Genomic DNA, 17,085 nt, shown 5'->3' with positions numbered 1-17,085 from the left:
TGTGAAGCCCTGAAGATATTTAATTTAATATTGCAAAAAGTGACTAAAGTCTGAGTTAGGAATCTTGCCTCTACCTGGTTCATGCACCTATTGAATCTTTGATCCCTTTTGGAGGAGAGGGAAGCAAATTGATTCCAGAGTTGGAGAAGTGATTCTAGGAAATCTAAAGAGAGGAAATCCTGTTGTGATAGTGGAAAGAACACTGACTCTAGAATCAGGGTTCTGCCTCACACACTACCTATGTGATTGTGGTCTTGGGCAAATCATTTAACTTTTTCCTTTCCCCCTCCCCCCAGCTCAGTTTCCTCACCTATAAGATGAAGAGGTTAGACCCTCTTGAATGAGCTCCTACCAGGGTGTAGTCAAAAAAATACACATGTCCAGAAGGGAATTAGATGATCTTTTGGTGGTCCCTTATCTATAAGAATCCTGCAGATTCAGGGAGAGAGAAAGGCAACCCTGGAAAAGCAGCCTCATAGGATACATTGGTCTAGTATGGGCCATTTTCACATTTCTCCCACACACAGTAAAGGATTTTAGACACAAGAAGTAATTAAGCTAATCAGCAGACCATAATCTGTTGACCCCTCTACAGAACCTAGAACAGAACTGGAAGTCAAGAACCCTGAATTCTAATCCTGTTTCTTCCCACTGACTTTCTGTGTGATCTTGATTAAGTCTTCAGCCCCCTCTGATGCTAAAGTCCCTTCCAACTCTGGCATTCTCTGAGATTATTTGCATTATTCTGGAGTATGCTGGAAGTGCTAAATGCTGTTACTGCTTATCTGTCCTCATCAGGAGAAAAGCCTTCTTTCTTTTCCAACTTCTTCCTGTAATAGCAGGGAATGTCTGCAGCTATCTCATTCATAAGATGCCAGAAGGTTTTTAATGATTCCCTTGATATTATAGATGAGAGAGTGGAGATCAATCAATAAAAATTTATTAATCACCTACTATGTGCCAGATATTATGCTTGGTGCTAAGGATTCAGAAACAAAGATGCAAAAATGAAGCAGTCCCTATTTACTTTATATTATATCTAGGGAAATGGCATGTGCATAAAATAGTGTGTACAGAGTACGTATGAAATAAATGCAAGGTAATTTAGAGAAGTTAGGCACTAGGACCTGAGAGCATCAGGAAATGTTTCATGGCAGAAGATGATGTTAACCATGTGGAAGTGTTTTCAGGACCGCTGGTGTAAAGTCATGGAGACCCAGATTTGGAGTGGTAGGTGTGAACCTCCTTTGGCTGAATAGCTGAGTTTAGGAAAGAGAGTAATGTATAATCAAACTGGAATCTAGCAGAATTCTTTCCTCAATTATAATTAGAATGTAGATCGAGGACAGGGACTGACTTGCTTGCTTGGATTCAGATCCTCACCCTTCCCCAATGTTTCCCCTTAGCTTAGTAATTGCACTAAGCACTTAGCAAAAAAAAAAAAGGGACCTATCCAAACTCACTGGTGCCCAAGTATGTTAATACTCAATTTGAGACTAGAATTGACTCCCAGCTGTTTACACTCATCTCAAAAAGCTGTAGCATCTGGCTCATTGGATTAGAAATTGGGAGAAACTTTGGAGATTTAATGCCAAAAAAAGCAAGAAATTTGAGGACCAGAGAAGGGAAGAGAAATAGTCCCATGGGTAGGAAGTTTAGGAATAAGGAATAAGTTATTAGGAATAACTCGGGGTGGGGGGAGATATGTAGGATATGAGCAGCTTAGGGCAGCTAGGTAATGAAGTGAATAGAGTGAAAGGCCTGAAATCAGGAAGACTTGTTGGCCCAGAGCAAGTCACATCCCTGTGTTAAACAGCCTCAGTTTCTCATCTGTAAAATGAGCTGAGAAGGAAATGGCAAAAACCACTCCAGTTATCTTTGCAGGAAAACCCCAAATGAGGTCACAGAGAGTCGGACATGGCTGTAAACAACTGAACAACAAAAGCTGAATGGGAGCACTCTGAAATATAGAATCTTCTTTTGTTGTGGAGATTCTTAATCAACTTAAATCAAAGGACAAACTTTGTTCATGATGAACACACTTGTAAAGCAGATATCCATGCTGGCTTTCCAGTTCTGGGCTAGGCCATGCTAGGAGGGAGGAGGTCTGCACCCTGCTGACCAGGACCATCTGGTTCAGCAGGGGCAACCAGACTTATAATTAAAAATCTCAGGGAGACAGACTGTGATTGAATACCAAAAAGAAACATTTAAGGAGGTTAGTAGCACTATTGCTGCTCTCTGGAAACTCATAGCCTTGAAAGGGAATAAGATGCAAACCATGGTAAACAAAATACACAGAATTATTTGAATAAGAACTTTGATGTTTGTGCTTTATTCTTTAAGACCATAACATCAAGGAGGTGACAAGGGTGCTAAGGCAGCACTTGGTTTAGTAAGTTAGTTTAGTAAGTAAGAGACACTTTCTCCTCCAGAGCCATCTGGGTCCAGTGGCCAGATATGAATCAGTACGACTGGAGGTGACCCTAGATGCGGAGCAATCAGGGTTAAGTGACTTGCCCAGTGTTACACAACTAGTGAGTATCAAATATCTGAGGCTGGATTCAAACTCATATCCTCCTGATCCCATGGCCAGACCACTGAGCTATCTAGCTGTCCAAGCTCATTAGAAAGATAGGAAAGAGGGGCAGCTAGGTGGGGCAGTGGATAAAGCACCGGCCCTGGAATCAGGAGTATCTGGGTTCAAATCTGGCCTCAGACACTTAATAATTGCCTAGCTGTGTGGCCTTGGGGAAGCCACTTAACCCCAATGCTTTAAATTAAAAAAAAGAAAGAAAGCTAGGAAAGCATTACAAAAATAAGAAATTTAGATTCAAGATTTCGAAGGGACCTAATAAACCATCTAATCTGGGGGGGGGAACCCTCATTTTTATAGATGAGGAGGCTGCAGCTTAGACAATTGATCAGGGTAGGCTTCATGGAGGGATTAGCATTTCAATTAAACTTGAAAGAATGGTAGCTTCAAGGCATTCCAAACATTAGGAACCATGTAAGTGAAAGAAAAAGTGAGTAACTTCATGGCTCCGTATGGGAGAGTATCAGTAGATTCTTGGATGGAGAACTGGAAGGGTTCTGAGGCCATTTAGTGTGTTTCCACCCCTCATTTTAGAGGTGGGGAAATGAGCCCAGAAAAGTTAAGCCCACTTGTCTGTGATCACCCAGTAGTTATTGTCTTCCTGTCTCTCTCTGCATTTAGCCCTCTCTCCATTAGCCCACCCTGTCTCCTTGCATTTCCAAGTTGACTGGAAGATAGCATCTTGGAGGATAATCATAAGAGTGAACACTGGATTGGTGATACCAGATTGTAGATTCCCAAGTGGACTTCCAGGTCTTAGCATTGCCCCACTTCATCTCCTCACATTTCCCAGCAATCAGGAGCCACTCTAAAGATCCTGCCAATGTTGCCATACTCAGCTTCTGGGGCCACTCATGGGCCCTGAGCATCCCTGGCATTGCTATGGGAAATATGATCTTGCTTGCAGCTGTGCAAGGGAGTCCACCCAGGCTCCCTCCCAGCTTCCAGGAAGTGCTCATGACCAGCTGGTCCGACTGGGCTGGATCTCAACCTCTTCTCAGGCTTCAGCTGCTAGAAGCTCCCAGTGACCCCATCTCACCTTTGGTCTTTTCTAGGTGGAGCTTCTTCAAGAAACAGAAGGGAAGATTGAGGGACCATGTACCCCTGTATATTGGTACAAGAGGCTAGGACTCTATTGAGCAAGCATATTCCCATTGCTGACTGTGTATAGAGAGGGCTCGGTATGGAATGGATTTGGGGAAGAAATGCTTTGTCAGCCCTCCACAGAATGGGGAAACTTGGGAATCTAAGAGGATAGTTAGCAGACACAGAACACAAGTCACCAATGATTGATAGACTGTGAAAGTGTGATACAGAAATTGGCACATCAGAGGAGGGAAGATTGGGGAAGGCTTCTCTGAAGAGATAGCATTTCCTAGGTTCCAGGAATAGGGAGGCAGCATAATACAGGGAAGCATGGCTGAACTCTGCATCAGAGTTCAAATTTGAACTATCTGTGATGCTTATTTCCAATTCTGGGACTCGGTTTCCTCCTCTAAAATGAGGGGTTTGGCCTAGATCAGTGGTTCTTAACCTGGAGATGGTCTTTTCAAAAATATTTGGATTAAAGATAAGTGAATTCCTTTGTAATCCTGTGCATCTTAATTTTATGCATGTAAAACATTATTCTGAGACTTCACCAACCTGATAAAAGGATCCATGATTTCAAAGAGCTCTAAGAACCTATATCCAAGCTCCCCAGCCCCCCCCCAACTCTGACTCTTCCATTTTTACAGATGAGGAGGATGCAGCAGCTTTAGTGAAATGACTTGCTTACTTGATGAACAGGTCTTAAGTACATCCTTTAATTGTACTGCTGGACCAGACTTGGACTAGGAGGCAGCCTTGGAGCATAAAGGAAAGGGGATAAAAAGGGAAGGGCAAAGAGATGAATCACTGGCAGGATTCTCCATGTTGGGAGCAGTCTTTCAAAACCATGACTGCTGGCTTGGTAGCTAACTTTGGGCAAGTCATCTACCTCTGTAGGCCTCAGTTTCCTCATTTGTTAAATGAGGGTGTTAAAATAATTAATCTCGTTAAGATCTTTTCCTCTTCTTTCATGCTATGTTGTATGATGTTAAAGCCAAAAGGAACTTTCACATATCAGATCAGGCCAGGTCCTTTATTAAATCTGGGGAAACAGGTCCTGAGTATCCTAAAAGGGTCAGCATCATAAAGTGTCATTTACTTAGTCCTTGAAGCACAGATTTGAAAGGGGCCTCAGAAGGCATCTCATCCAATTCATGCCTAAGAAGGAATTCTCCATACAACAACCTTGACAAAGGATTACTTAACCTCAACTTAAATATCTTTACTGAAACAGAACTCTTACCCAAGCAGTCTAGGCCCTTTCCAACCAGATTCCACCTTACCTTTCCAGCGTCTCTCTCACTGCCCCCTCCCTGCTCTGGCTGCTCACCTGAATGAATGATCGTGAGTGATCCAGTGCCGAGCTCCCCCACCCCCAAGCATGTTGTCACTAGATGGAGTTTTGAAAGCAGGGTGTGACTCTACTATGAGTAACCTGTGGCTCCACGAGCTTTCTGAAGGTGAGGTGTCTGTGATCCTGGGCTCTCCAGTACTAGCCAGTGATCAGTTGGAAATGTGATTTCAGACCATGAGCACCAGTTTCTGGTGGAGTGGTTTTGTGTTGTTTTGGGGTTTTTTTTGAAGGGGGAGTTAATGTATATCTTTTGTTTTTATATCATTTCTGAATGTATGCCTACCCTCTCCAGAGTCATCCCTCTTAACAAAGAATAAAGAAGAAAAGAGAAAAAGTTAGTTTAGTAAAACCAGCCAACATATCAACTGAGTCCTGACCGTATTTGCAGTGATCTACAGCATAACCATAGCTCCCACCTTTATAACCCTTGGACCAGAGACATTATATAGCATTCCTCTTTAGAGGTTGGGAAGAGTTTCTTTGCATTGCATATACATTTTTTGTAGTCTCTGTGTAAAATTGTTTCTCAGCTTCTGCTTATTTTACTTTGTATCAGTTCATAAAGATCTTCCCATTTTCTATAGTCTATTCTTATAGCAAAATAATATTCCTTTATGTTTCTGTTTAGCCATTCCCCAGTCAATAAATATCTACTTTGTTTCTAATTTCTTGCTATCACATAAAGGATCAGCACTGGTTTTAAAGCTAAAGGTGGGGGCGGCGGCTAGGTGTCACAGTGGATAGAACACCGGCCTTGGAGTCAGGAGTACCTGGGTTCAAATCCGGTCTCAGACACTTACTAATTACCTAGCTGTGTGGCCTTGGGCAAGCCACTTAACCCCATTGCCTTGCAAAAACCAAAAAAAAAAAAAAAAAAAGTTAAAGGTGGAGGCTTGCTCCATTATATAACATTTCTAGGACCTTTATGCTTACATTAATTATCTCATCTGATCCTCACAAAGCTTCCTAGCAGGCAGTTTTAACCCCCATTTTACAGATGAGAAAACTGAGACTAAGAAAGCGGAAATGACTCACTAACAGTCATCCAGTTTAGAGAAGGAGGAGCCAAGTACTCAGAGGTCTGTATCTCCAGATCTTCTGAGTTCTTGAATCAGTGCTTCTACCAGGTTGACTGTACTTATTGCTCTGTCCTTGCCTTTGAGGAAGCTAAAACCTTCCACATAAAACCACTACATTACAAAGAATCATGCTCTGTATTGTGTCCACTCTGTGACATGGCTTCCCCCTAAAATGATAACATAATTGTCTTTATCATAAAGGCATGGGGGAGGCTTGAGGGAACAGGGTCAGACTAAGGATTAATTGAACTAAAAATGTCTAGGAAATGGGTCATTGCAGAGATAGTATCATCTCCTCATCCCTGAAGGTTCCCAAGAAGATAATATTCCCAGGGATCTGTCCTGTAGAGAGGGTTTTCTATTCAGGTACAGGTTGGACTAGCCAGGCTCTAGGAGTTTCTTTCAGCTCACCTTTGCAAACTGGTTAACATTGCGGTATAGGGGCAGCTAGGTGGCATAGTGAATAGAGCACTGGCCCTGGAATCAGGAAGATCTGAGTTTGAACCCTGCCTCAGACACTTATTAGCCATGTGTTCCTAGGCAAGTCACTTAACCCTGTTTGCCTCTCTTCACACTCCACTATACCTCACCTCGCAAATAAAAATGTACACTACAGACAAAGGCTTCTGGAATTGAGAAGAGGCCTCCTTAGCCAGTGTCTTAGAAATCTTCCTAGGTGGATAAAGCACCAGTCCTGGAGTCAAGGAAGATCTGAGTTCAAATTTGACCTCAGACACTTAATATTTTTGTGTGACCTTGGGCATGTCACTCCATTGTTTCACAAAAATCAAAAAAATAAACAAGAAAAAAGATATCTTTACACTTTTACACCCCAGTTTCCTCATCTGTAAAATGTCAGAAATTAGACTAAGTGGTCTTTAGAGACTCTCTCAGTTCTAAATATTATGAAGAGGTTGGCAGCCTGTTAAGGGTGCATTGGAAGGAATTAAACTGGTGGCCAGAGAGCAATTACAGAGAAGGTGGCGCTCTTCAGTGACCATGGCTATGGAAAGGAGGGAAACTGATGAAAATGATAATAAAATTAACAGCATTTGGTAACCCAGGACTCAGGGCAGGCTATATATATATATATATATATATATATATATATATATATATAGCTGCAATTATCTCCAGTTAAGACAGCCTTTACCAACTGATCTTGCCTTTCTTTGAGGAGAGTGCCTTTGCTTGTGTTTATACAGATGAACTGCTGCTAAGGAATCAGGGAAATTTCACAGGTCAAAGAAGAGAAAGCAAATCCCAAATTTATGGAATGTCAGCGCTGACAGGGAGGCAGGTTCTATCCCCTCCTCTTATTTGGGAGGTCCAGGTACTAGACAGACTTGTTAAAGGGCAAACAGAAAATTGTTTTCACCTTTATTTCTCTCCTTTTCCCCTTAGACTAGAGTCTTAGAGGTTATATAATATTAGCAGTCACATGACAGTGTACTTTATTAAGAGTAAGACAGTACTAGAGATAGGCACTTGAAAGAATCCAGTACTGGGAATCAAGAATTCTGACTTTTAGGCCTGCCATTAATCCACAAGAGAAGGTGGAGCAGGGGGAACAAGGCAGGCTCTCACATAATCACTATCTTCAAGTATTTCAAAATTTGTTATGGAAGAAGGACTAGACTTGGTCTGCCTGGATTGGGAGGTACAGAACTAAGAGAGGTGGGAGGCAGATTTTCACTTAAAAAAGGAGTTATCCAAAAGTAGAGTGTGCTGCTTAGGTGGAAGAAGGGAATTTCCATCATCCTAGGTCTTCAGATGAAGACTGTAAAACACTTGTTGGAAGTATTAAAATCTTATAGAGAAGACATTCTTACCCTAGGGCCCATGGACATTAACAAATATACGTATATACATATACATATGTGGGTATATATATTTCTGTAAATGTATTTCATAAAAATTTTGTGATGCATTTTTTCCTTTTTTATTTTATTCATTTTAAAAGCATTCTGGGAAGGAATCCACAAGCATCACCAGGGTTCCATGACCCTCAAAAAGGGGATAAATATCCCTGCAGTAGAGGGTAATTCCCATTCACTTGGGTTAAAACTGATAACCCTGGAAATCTTTTTCAACTCTGAATATCCTTGATTTTGAAGTCTTTCCCAGGACCTTATATGTAAAGTGAGATATAGGATGATCTATGAGATCTCCCAGAGTCAGGCATTCTTTGTTCAAGGGTTCCTCCACCGCCCCCCCCCCAACAGTTCTGACATCCTGTATTCTAAGGTCCATCTCCCTAACTCTGGCATTCTGTGCCCCATGATTCTAAGATAGGCTGATCAAAAGCTACTTCTCTGGAGGAATGTAGAAGTCATTGTTCATTTTAATAGCAGGTTTAACAACTATTGTTTTGGATGGCACTTTCTCAATTGTTTTCATTAGTAAGTCCTCCCCCAAAAATGTTATCCCCAAATTAATAAGGAGGAAGCTAACGCCCACAGAAACAGGAAGTGACTTATCCAGAGTTAATGTGACCACAGTTGGTAGCCAGCACCAGGATAACAGCTCCCCCACCAGTCACCGTTTCCGGTTTGCTAGACCACTAGTTTGTCCCTCTACAGAGGTACTATGTGAAGAAAGTCAGCGTTCATTCCTCTAATTCCAGGGGGAGTAGACTGAAGTATGATCCGTTCTCAGCTGGGGGTGGAACATCCTTTCCCACTTCCCTTAAATGACCCAATGCAGCCAGAGAATCTAGCTGAAAGGGACCTTTCAGAGATCTCTTTAACTTCCCTGACGAGGCCATCCAATCTCTGCCAAAATTCAACAAATATTTTAAAATGCATTTAATTAGCGGGCTAGGATCTATCACAGAGACAACAAAGAAAACCCCGCCTTTCAAGGATCTTAAAATGGAAGTAGAAACAAGAGATAGGGCAAAGTATTTTATAGGATGAGCCTGCTGATGAGGGAAGGGTAGAGTGGGGAGATAGAAGTCAGGAAAGGTTTCATGTAGAAAGTGATACCTGGGCTGTGCTTTGAAGGAAGCTGAGAAGATGAGAAGGAAGTGCCTTCCAGATGTAGGGGGACTTCTTACTGTTCCGAAGACCCAAAGGAGGAAGAACAGAATATTGTGTATGGGAACAGCCAGCAGGATAACTTGAATGGAGTTGGAGCAGAGAGTAAATGAGGGGGAGAATAATGTGAAATCAGACTGGGAAGGTAGGTGGCAACCAGATTGTTAAAAGCTGGCATTGTTAAATGCCAGCCTGAAAACTCAGTGACAGGAAGCTCATTATCCCCTGGGGAAGCTGCCTGCTCAAACAGCTGAGGACTAGGGGAGTCATCCCAGCTCCCTCCAGTGGTCTTAGGAGTCTGCCTTCTAGGATCAAGGAAAACAAGGCTTCTACATCTTCCCCAGCAGCTTCTAAACTCATGGGCAACCTGAGTTAAATTTTCTTCAAAGGGTTTTTTTGTTATTTTAATATTCACTTCATCCCTTGGCCAGAAGGGTCACAAGGGAAGGGAGATCATTAATCGCTCAGGCAAAGGTTATTTCCCCATCCTTCTCCCTCTTGGTGTTCTACAAGGAGAAAGGACTCTGCAAGGTCACATAGGACCAGGGTTGGCTAGGTGGTGCAGTGGATAAAGCACCAGCTCTGGAGTCAGGAATACCTGGGTTCAAATCTGGTCTCGGACACTTAATAATTACCTAGCTGTGTGGCCTTGGGCAAGCCACTTAACCCCATCTGCCTTGCAAAAACCTTAAAAAAAAAAGTCACATAGGACCAGAGCTGGGTCCGATCTGCAGGTTTTTGCATTATACCACAATACTTTTGCAGATCAGATTTCAGATGTGTTATAAGGATTCAGGGATGACTAATAAGCATAGGTTCCGGCCTGGGTTCTCACCCCCACTTCCCACCTCTGCCTGGAGTACCCTCCCTCTTACTTCTCCAAGGCCTACCTTCTCTTCCCTACCCCACTCCCTCCAAATCTACAACTTCCTTCTCCCTTTTGAGCCTCCCTGTACTCTCCCAGTCCAGACTGGTTCCTCCAATGCAGAGACTTCCTCCAGTGCTTCAAAAAAAAAAAATCATACTCTTCTTGCTTTGTATTATTCTTTGAGCAAATATCCTCTAATCCTGTTTCTTTAATGCAGTGAGCACTTAGCCAGCTTTCATTAAGTACCTGCTGTATGCAAAGCCCTAGGCTCCATGCTAAGAATACCAGAATAAATACCAGACTTTAGACCCCCTTAAAAAGTATCATCTTATTGGGGGAGATAAGTAAAGGACTGATAGTCTTTGAAGAAAGGGAGAGACTTAGAGATTAAGGAAACTGAATAAAAACTAGAGTTTACACAGTGTTAGCACTCCTGGGATATTGTACTGAAACTGGAGAAAGGAGAGGAATAGAGAATAATTCAGTTTGCCTCAGTAAGTTTGGAGTCAAAGACTATCAGTCAAGATCAATAGTCTGTATCTTTTACAAATCAGATATTTGGTCTTCCAAGTTCCAGGTACTGTGCTTGACAGTGGAGTATACAAAGACAGAAATAGTCCTTACCTTCAAGGAGCTTATTCTATTGGGGAAACTGTCAGTATGTACTTAAAGGTTTTTTCTTTTAACATCCATGTTTTAAAATTTTTGAGTTCCGAATTCCCTTCCTTCAGCCCAAACACTGAGCTGGCAAGTAATATGATACCCTTTATACATGTGAAGTCATGCAAAACATCTCCATTTTATCCATGTTACAAAGGGGGGAAAAGTGGAAAAATGTGTATATGTGTATATCTTTCAGTCTTCATTCAGAGTTCAGGGACCAGGGGCAACTAGGTGGCGCAGTGGATAGAGCACTGGTCCTGGAGTCAGGAGAATCTAAGTTCAAATCTGGCCTCAGACACTTAATAATTACCTAGCTGTGACCTTGGGCAAGTCACTTAACCCCATTGTCTTAAATTAAAAAAAAAAAAGATAACAGTTCATGGACCATTTTTCCTAAGGACTCATTTATAATTGTCTTGGATCATTGTATTGATCAGAATAACCAAATATTTCACTATGATCACCATTGTTGTTACTGTGTACAATGTTCTCCTGGTTCACATAACTTTGTTTCAATTCAAAACCTATGTCTCCCTTTTTTTCAATTCCAAAACCATTCCCCTCAGCACTTTCTAATAGCACAATAGTATTTCATCACAATCGTATCACAGCTTGTTCAGTCATTCCCTAATTGATGGGCATTCTCTCAATATCTGAATCTTGTGGCAATTGAAACTTGAAAAAAACAAAGAATTCCTGAAGGCTGAGTTAATGGAGAAGATCAAATTTTCAGAATGGAGGGCAAACCAATGAGAGCTTGGGGAAATTGAATGAACAATCAGGAGACTGATTTGGTTATTCCCTGTGGGTTGGGACCAGATTGTGAGGGACTTTAAATGCCAAACAGAGGTAGTTATTTTTGATGGAGTCATTGGAAACCACTGGAGGTGGTGACATGTTTAAGGAAAATTTTGGCAGCCATGTGGAGGATGATTTTCCAGTGGGGTAAGGACTTGAGGTAGGGCGACCAATTATAAGAACTAAGTGAGAGATGTTGACCTGCACTCTATGAAGGAGTGATTTGTGAGTAGAGAGAAGGGATCAGATACCAGATATATGAAGATAGAAATCACAAGATCTGTTAATTGATTGGAGAAGTGGGGCTGAGAAGTTGTGAATGCGGCTGGGTGACTGGAAGGATAGTGGTGCCCTAGGCAGAAACAAGGGAGTTTGGAAGAGGTCTGCTTTTGGATGATAATGAGTTCTCTTTAGTCTTCACTCAGAGTTCACAGAGCTTTTTTCCTAAGGAGTCTTTTTAATTGTTTTGGACCATTGTGAGTTGGAATTACTTATGGAATAAGTAATGACCAATAGGCAGTGAGTCGGTGATTCAGAACTGACATTCAGTTATTTTATTGGTAGTCAGTGAAGAGTAGCTAAAAGTTTTGAATGCATTAAGATTTTGGTGGGGAGAAGACAGATGACAGAAGAAACTGATTGGGAAGTCAATTAGGAAACTATTAGAGTAATTTAATACTATAATATTGTGCAATTCACAGAAATGAATTGTTCCTTGTGAAAGAATGCCTTGTCTTTCCGACTGCATGTCTTTCCTCACTAGATGGTGAGCCCCCCTTCTTGCTTCTCATTAGAGGCTGCAGTGGGGGAAGGAAGAGCTTAAATGTTTGTTGAAAATGTTGGAATAGGGTAGGTCAGAGAAAAGCCCTGGAGGGGAGGGATTGGACCAGGAGTAGGACTGAAAGCTCATTCTATTTGGTCATTCTATAGCCAGCTGGGAGGAAGTCTGCCAAAGGAGCCAGAGAGGGAGTGGGGGAAGAAAAGGCGGTGGATCACCCAGGGTCCCCTCTACCAGATTGCTTTCTGATTCCACATCTCTCCAACCCAAGTCCTTTAACAAAAGCGAAAGTAGGTAGCCCAGCAGGAAGTGTCCTAGCCCCGCCCCACCTGATTCTCTGGACTGCTTTGTATCCGGGTCTGGGGATCGGTCCCTCTGAGGACAGCCTTAAGTGGCAGGTTGAGGTGGAGTGCTTTGCCTGCCCAGAGGCTCAAGTGGAAACAGGTGCTGCCCAGTTCCCAGGGTTGGGGAGCCAGGCAGTCTGGCAACCTGATGGTTAACCGTGCTTGGGAGACTGGCTGAAGGTGTGGCTGCCAAGAGCTAGGAGGACACAGGTGTGGGCGGCCTGTCTGGCAGGCCTTTTAAACCTTGGCCTAGCTAGACTCTCTGTGCCTCTCTCTGACAAGTTCTGGTTAAGGCTGTGGGATCCTCAGATGGAGGCTGGGCTGGGTCTCTGATCTCTCCTCCCCAAAGGTAAGATGCTGAATTATCCCTTCATGGGTCCCGGACTTTTAGTCTCGTTAGCCCCAAGCTTTAGGGGACCATGGGATACAAAGCTAGGAGGGACCTTAGAGATCATCTATCTCCATGAAAGTTTAACTTACTGCTTAACTTGGAGATTTCTTTAGAGACCATCTGAACCCTCTCATTTTATGGTTGAGAAAACTGAAGCCCTTCACAGAAAGGGAATGAAAAACTTCAAGGTCACACAAGTCATAGGGTCTGGACTTGAACCCCCAGCTCTTTGACTTCATATGTAAGGCTCTTTTCATCTCACCCAACTGCTTCTCAAACAGCAGATGGGCAGCTTTCCTAGTCAGGTTGGATATCCATCTTTTGTAGGACTCTGTCTCTCTGTTGGCAAGGATTATAAGACTTGTTTTACCTGAGGATTAAGTTTTCATGTAGTTATTGTCTGAGCAGCTTTTCTCTTCTCCGGTTCCCATTTTTCTCAGTTCCTTTTCTAAGGAAACTCCCTGGGTTGCCAGAGTCTGTTGTACGTTCCCTATATGAGTTGGCGCCGTCTCTTCCCCAGCTGGCTCAGGTACCAGTCATTCTCTGGACTTTACTCAACCATTCAGATCTTGCCAAAGAGTAATTTCAGACAGGCTCCCCATTTCAGCCGGAGCCTGGGACCACCTTGGGGGAGGGGGTGGTTACAGAATCCTAGATTCCCCCCCGAGGTTTACGGAAGGAACTTCAAGGGCATCTTGCTCTTCTCATGCTTGAGCAGGAAATCCTCCCTTAGATATCCCAGAACAATCAGCTTACCACCTCAATACACAAGCCCTTCTACTCTTGTTCAGTGGGAGTAATTATTAGAAAGCTTTGATCTCTGCCCTGGAAGTTGAGAACTGGATCCTATTCCTGATTCTGCCACTGTGATTCTCCATGAGACTTTGAACAAGTCCTATACCCCAACATGAGTTGTTTTCCTGGTCTTTTCAAATAAAGCAGGTGGACTGGATGATATGTGAGTCCCATCCTGCTCATTTGTGTTTTTAGTCTTTGCAAATCTCTAGTTTGTCTTGAGGCAGTGTGGTACTGTGGGAAGCATTAGATTTGGAGTCTGAGACATATAGGTTGATTCCTATAGTTCTGCTACTTATTAGCTCATGAGACCTTGGTCATGAGAGTTGGTCACGAGAGTTGGACACAACTGAACTCAACAAGTTCCCTCCCCCCCCCAACAAAAAAGGAGTTGGAACTGTCAAAGGTTCCTACCCAGCCCTACCCAGTGCTGACTGAATCAGATTCATATATAATTGAGAAATAACAGTTAACAAAATAAATGAAAGTAAAAAATAAAAGTACAATGGAATATTAATAATCTTAATGTTTCTGTTTATAAGTCAATGTACAGTGTGTAGGGAGGGATCTTTATGTGTGGTTGAATACATTTGCTTCTATTAAGATTTGGTACCACTCATACAATATAAAACATGAGTAAAGTCCAAGACTTCTTGGAATTAGGCAAACCTGTGATTCACTAGCTTCCCCTTTGTTTGTAGGCAGGGCAAGGGGTTGGGGGGGAAGAAAACTTATGTCTCCCTGGGCACCAGCTGCTTTAATAAGAGGCAACATAGTGTAGTGTATAACATGAGTAAAGAGTAACAATATCAGGCAGACTCAGGTTCAAATTCTACCTCTGATGTTTCCTAGTTTAGGAAGTCATGGACAAGTCACTTAACTTATTTGAGCCTCGGTGTACTTATCTATCCATAAACTGGGTTTTTATGAAGTTCAAATGAAGTCATATGTAAAGTACTTTGTAAGCTTTAAAATATTCTTGTCCTTTGTTACATGAGTAAATCTGAGAGACAAATTTATTTTCTTAAGTATTACTGTAATAGGGAAAAAGCTCTGTTTTTTTATAGTGAAATGGATTGCTTTGACATAGGGAGTGAGCTCTCTACCAGCATTCTTAAATCAAGAGATGAATCAGATTCTCTTTACATCTCTTTAATTATGTGGTGTGTTGGAAACTGCAGCAAGGGCCAAGTTTTGATTCTTGTTAACTATGAGTCTGGTTATAAGTTACTTTTCTCTCTCTAAATCTGTCTCTTTGCCTGTAAAACTGATATTCTAATATTATACAACCTACCTCCCAGGAATTTTGAAAAGGAAGTGATTTTTAGATGATAAAATGCAATGGAAATAGGGATGATTATTATTCTATAACATTAAAATATTTTTAAACTTCTTTTTTTAAACTCTTCATTTTTTTTAAGATTTTTTGCAAGGCAATGGATTTAAGTAACTTGCCCAAGGCCACACAGCTAGGTAATTATTAAGTGTCTGAGGCCGGATTTGAGCTCAGGTACTCCTGACTCCAGGGCCGGTGCTCTGTGCCACCTAGCTGCCCCTAAACTTCTTTTTTTAAAAAGACAAAACTCCCAGAGGGAGATGGAAGGCCAACTAAGCCAGCTTTGGAGCTACCTTAGAGCCTTACTGACCAGGGACATCCACTAATTACTCTTGCTCATGCTGAAGTGTTCAGAGATAGCCCTCCTTATCTTGGGGCAACCTGGTTTCAAAGTTTTCCAGTGTGGATTTCATTTGTAATATTTGCGAAGCACTTAGAAAATTGTTTGATGCATAGCAAGTGTTATATAAATGCTTGGGTGGTGGTTGTTTTTTTTTTTAAGTGTTGTAGGTCAAGTCTTTGTGGTCTTAAGTGTTAGAAGTAGGATTTGAACCCAAGACTTTTCAATCCAATGCTCTCTCCACTCTGCAGTGGAGTTGCCACTGTTGAGATTAGATTTAGAGAGACAAAAGCAATGTTGTTATGTGACCCTCTCCAAAGCCATCTATTCTCAGTGGAGTAAAATATTTCCAAAGTGATTCTTTTTAATGAGCAAAATTTAAAGCAGTCTGTGAAGACACTTCACCCCCATTTATTCCCTATTCTAATCCAGACTAATACACAATGAAAAGCAACATCTATATTAGATTATTTTTCAAGTCAAACCATTTGATAAATCACTGATTTATTCTTTTTGACTCAAACAATTCCCTTCACTTTGAGAATATTAGAGCAGGGGGACAGGTGCAATGAATAGAGCACCAGCCCTGGAGTCAGAAGGACCCAAGTTCAAATCTGGCCTCAGACACTTAATAATTGCCTACTTTGTGATCTTGGGCAAGTCACTTAGCCCCATTGCCTTGCAAAGACCAATAAAATAAAATATTAGGGCTGGAAAAGGGCTTCTTGCAGCAGCTAGTCCAACCTATACCTGAAAAAGAATGCTAACCAGGCTTTGCTCGAAGACCTCCATGGACAAGGAACTCACTACCTTTTGTGGTAGGCCTTTCCACTTGTGCTTTTTTCCAATTCCAAGAGTTTGTCTTCTTGATCCAGTTCGTGATCAGACTAGGAAGTGTTGCTAGAGGCTCTGTCTTTAGGCCAAGTTGAGGATTGGACCCCATTATGTAGTAGACAGCAAGATGTGTGGTGATGTCATAGACCTCTGGGATACCCCCTCAGGACTTTGGTCAAAAAAAAGAAAAGCAAAAAAAAGAAAAACTCCTGGTTTGGGGGGGAGCCATTGTAGCCTGGAAGACCATCTTAATAGATGGATTAATGGATTTCCTGGATAAAGAAAGTTTTAAAGGTAAATTCAACTGCCAACCAGCCCTTCAGAAAATGCTTAAGTACAAAACTCAGTCTTTTGGGCAGAATATTTTTTTTTAAATGATGATAGGTTTGGGCATACAGCTCCCCCTCTTCCCAATATTCTATCAGAATACTTGTAGAAATGACTTTGCTGCTATGCAAGTAGATTGCAAAGCTTTTTTCCTGCTTCTCTGATTCTGGGAAGTAAACTCTATTACTACTCTCAGTGGGTGTAATGCTTTTGCAGACTCTCATCCTAGCAGAAATGTCCAACACTTAACTGGATGAGGCAGGCCCCACTATGTGAAGAAGACTCTGGGGAGGATGAAAACTTATGTGGGTGACCCCATCTGTTGGATCAGAGACCTCCAAAAGGATAATTGTGAGGTGGTGCATAAACTCTCCCCCCATATGTAGGTGCAGAGCCGAGAGAGAGACATTTAGATTCATAGTTTGTCAGAGTTAGATCATTCAATAAACCCCCTC

The 17,085-nt window shown here is 42.0% G+C and overlaps 1 protein-coding gene across 5 annotated transcripts in view; it reads left to right on the top strand.

The window, feature by feature from the left end:
* The window catches only part of DLGAP4 (DLG associated protein 4), a 114,956-nt gene that overhangs the window by 58,553 nt on the left and 39,318 nt on the right, over positions 1-17,085 (top strand). The window contains exon 1 of one of the 5 annotated variants that reach the window (XM_074212032.1): positions 12,963-16,597. The exons of the other annotated variants lie outside the window; for them this stretch is intronic. Within the exon in view, the coding sequence (XP_074068133.1) occupies positions 16,567-16,597 (31 nt within the window). The 5' untranslated portion in view covers positions 12,963-16,566. Of the gene's footprint in view, positions 1-12,962; positions 16,598-17,085 lie in introns of those variants that run through there. 5 annotated transcript variants of the gene reach the window in all.

Source organism: Macrotis lagotis, chromosome 1, assembly GCF_037893015.1.
Source record: "Macrotis lagotis isolate mMagLag1 chromosome 1, bilby.v1.9.chrom.fasta, whole genome shotgun sequence".
Taxonomy (NCBI): domain Eukaryota; kingdom Metazoa; phylum Chordata; class Mammalia; order Peramelemorphia; family Peramelidae; genus Macrotis; species Macrotis lagotis.
The sequence above is the reverse complement of the archived record's forward strand: the minus strand, read 5'-3'. Positions and strand labels throughout refer to the sequence as shown.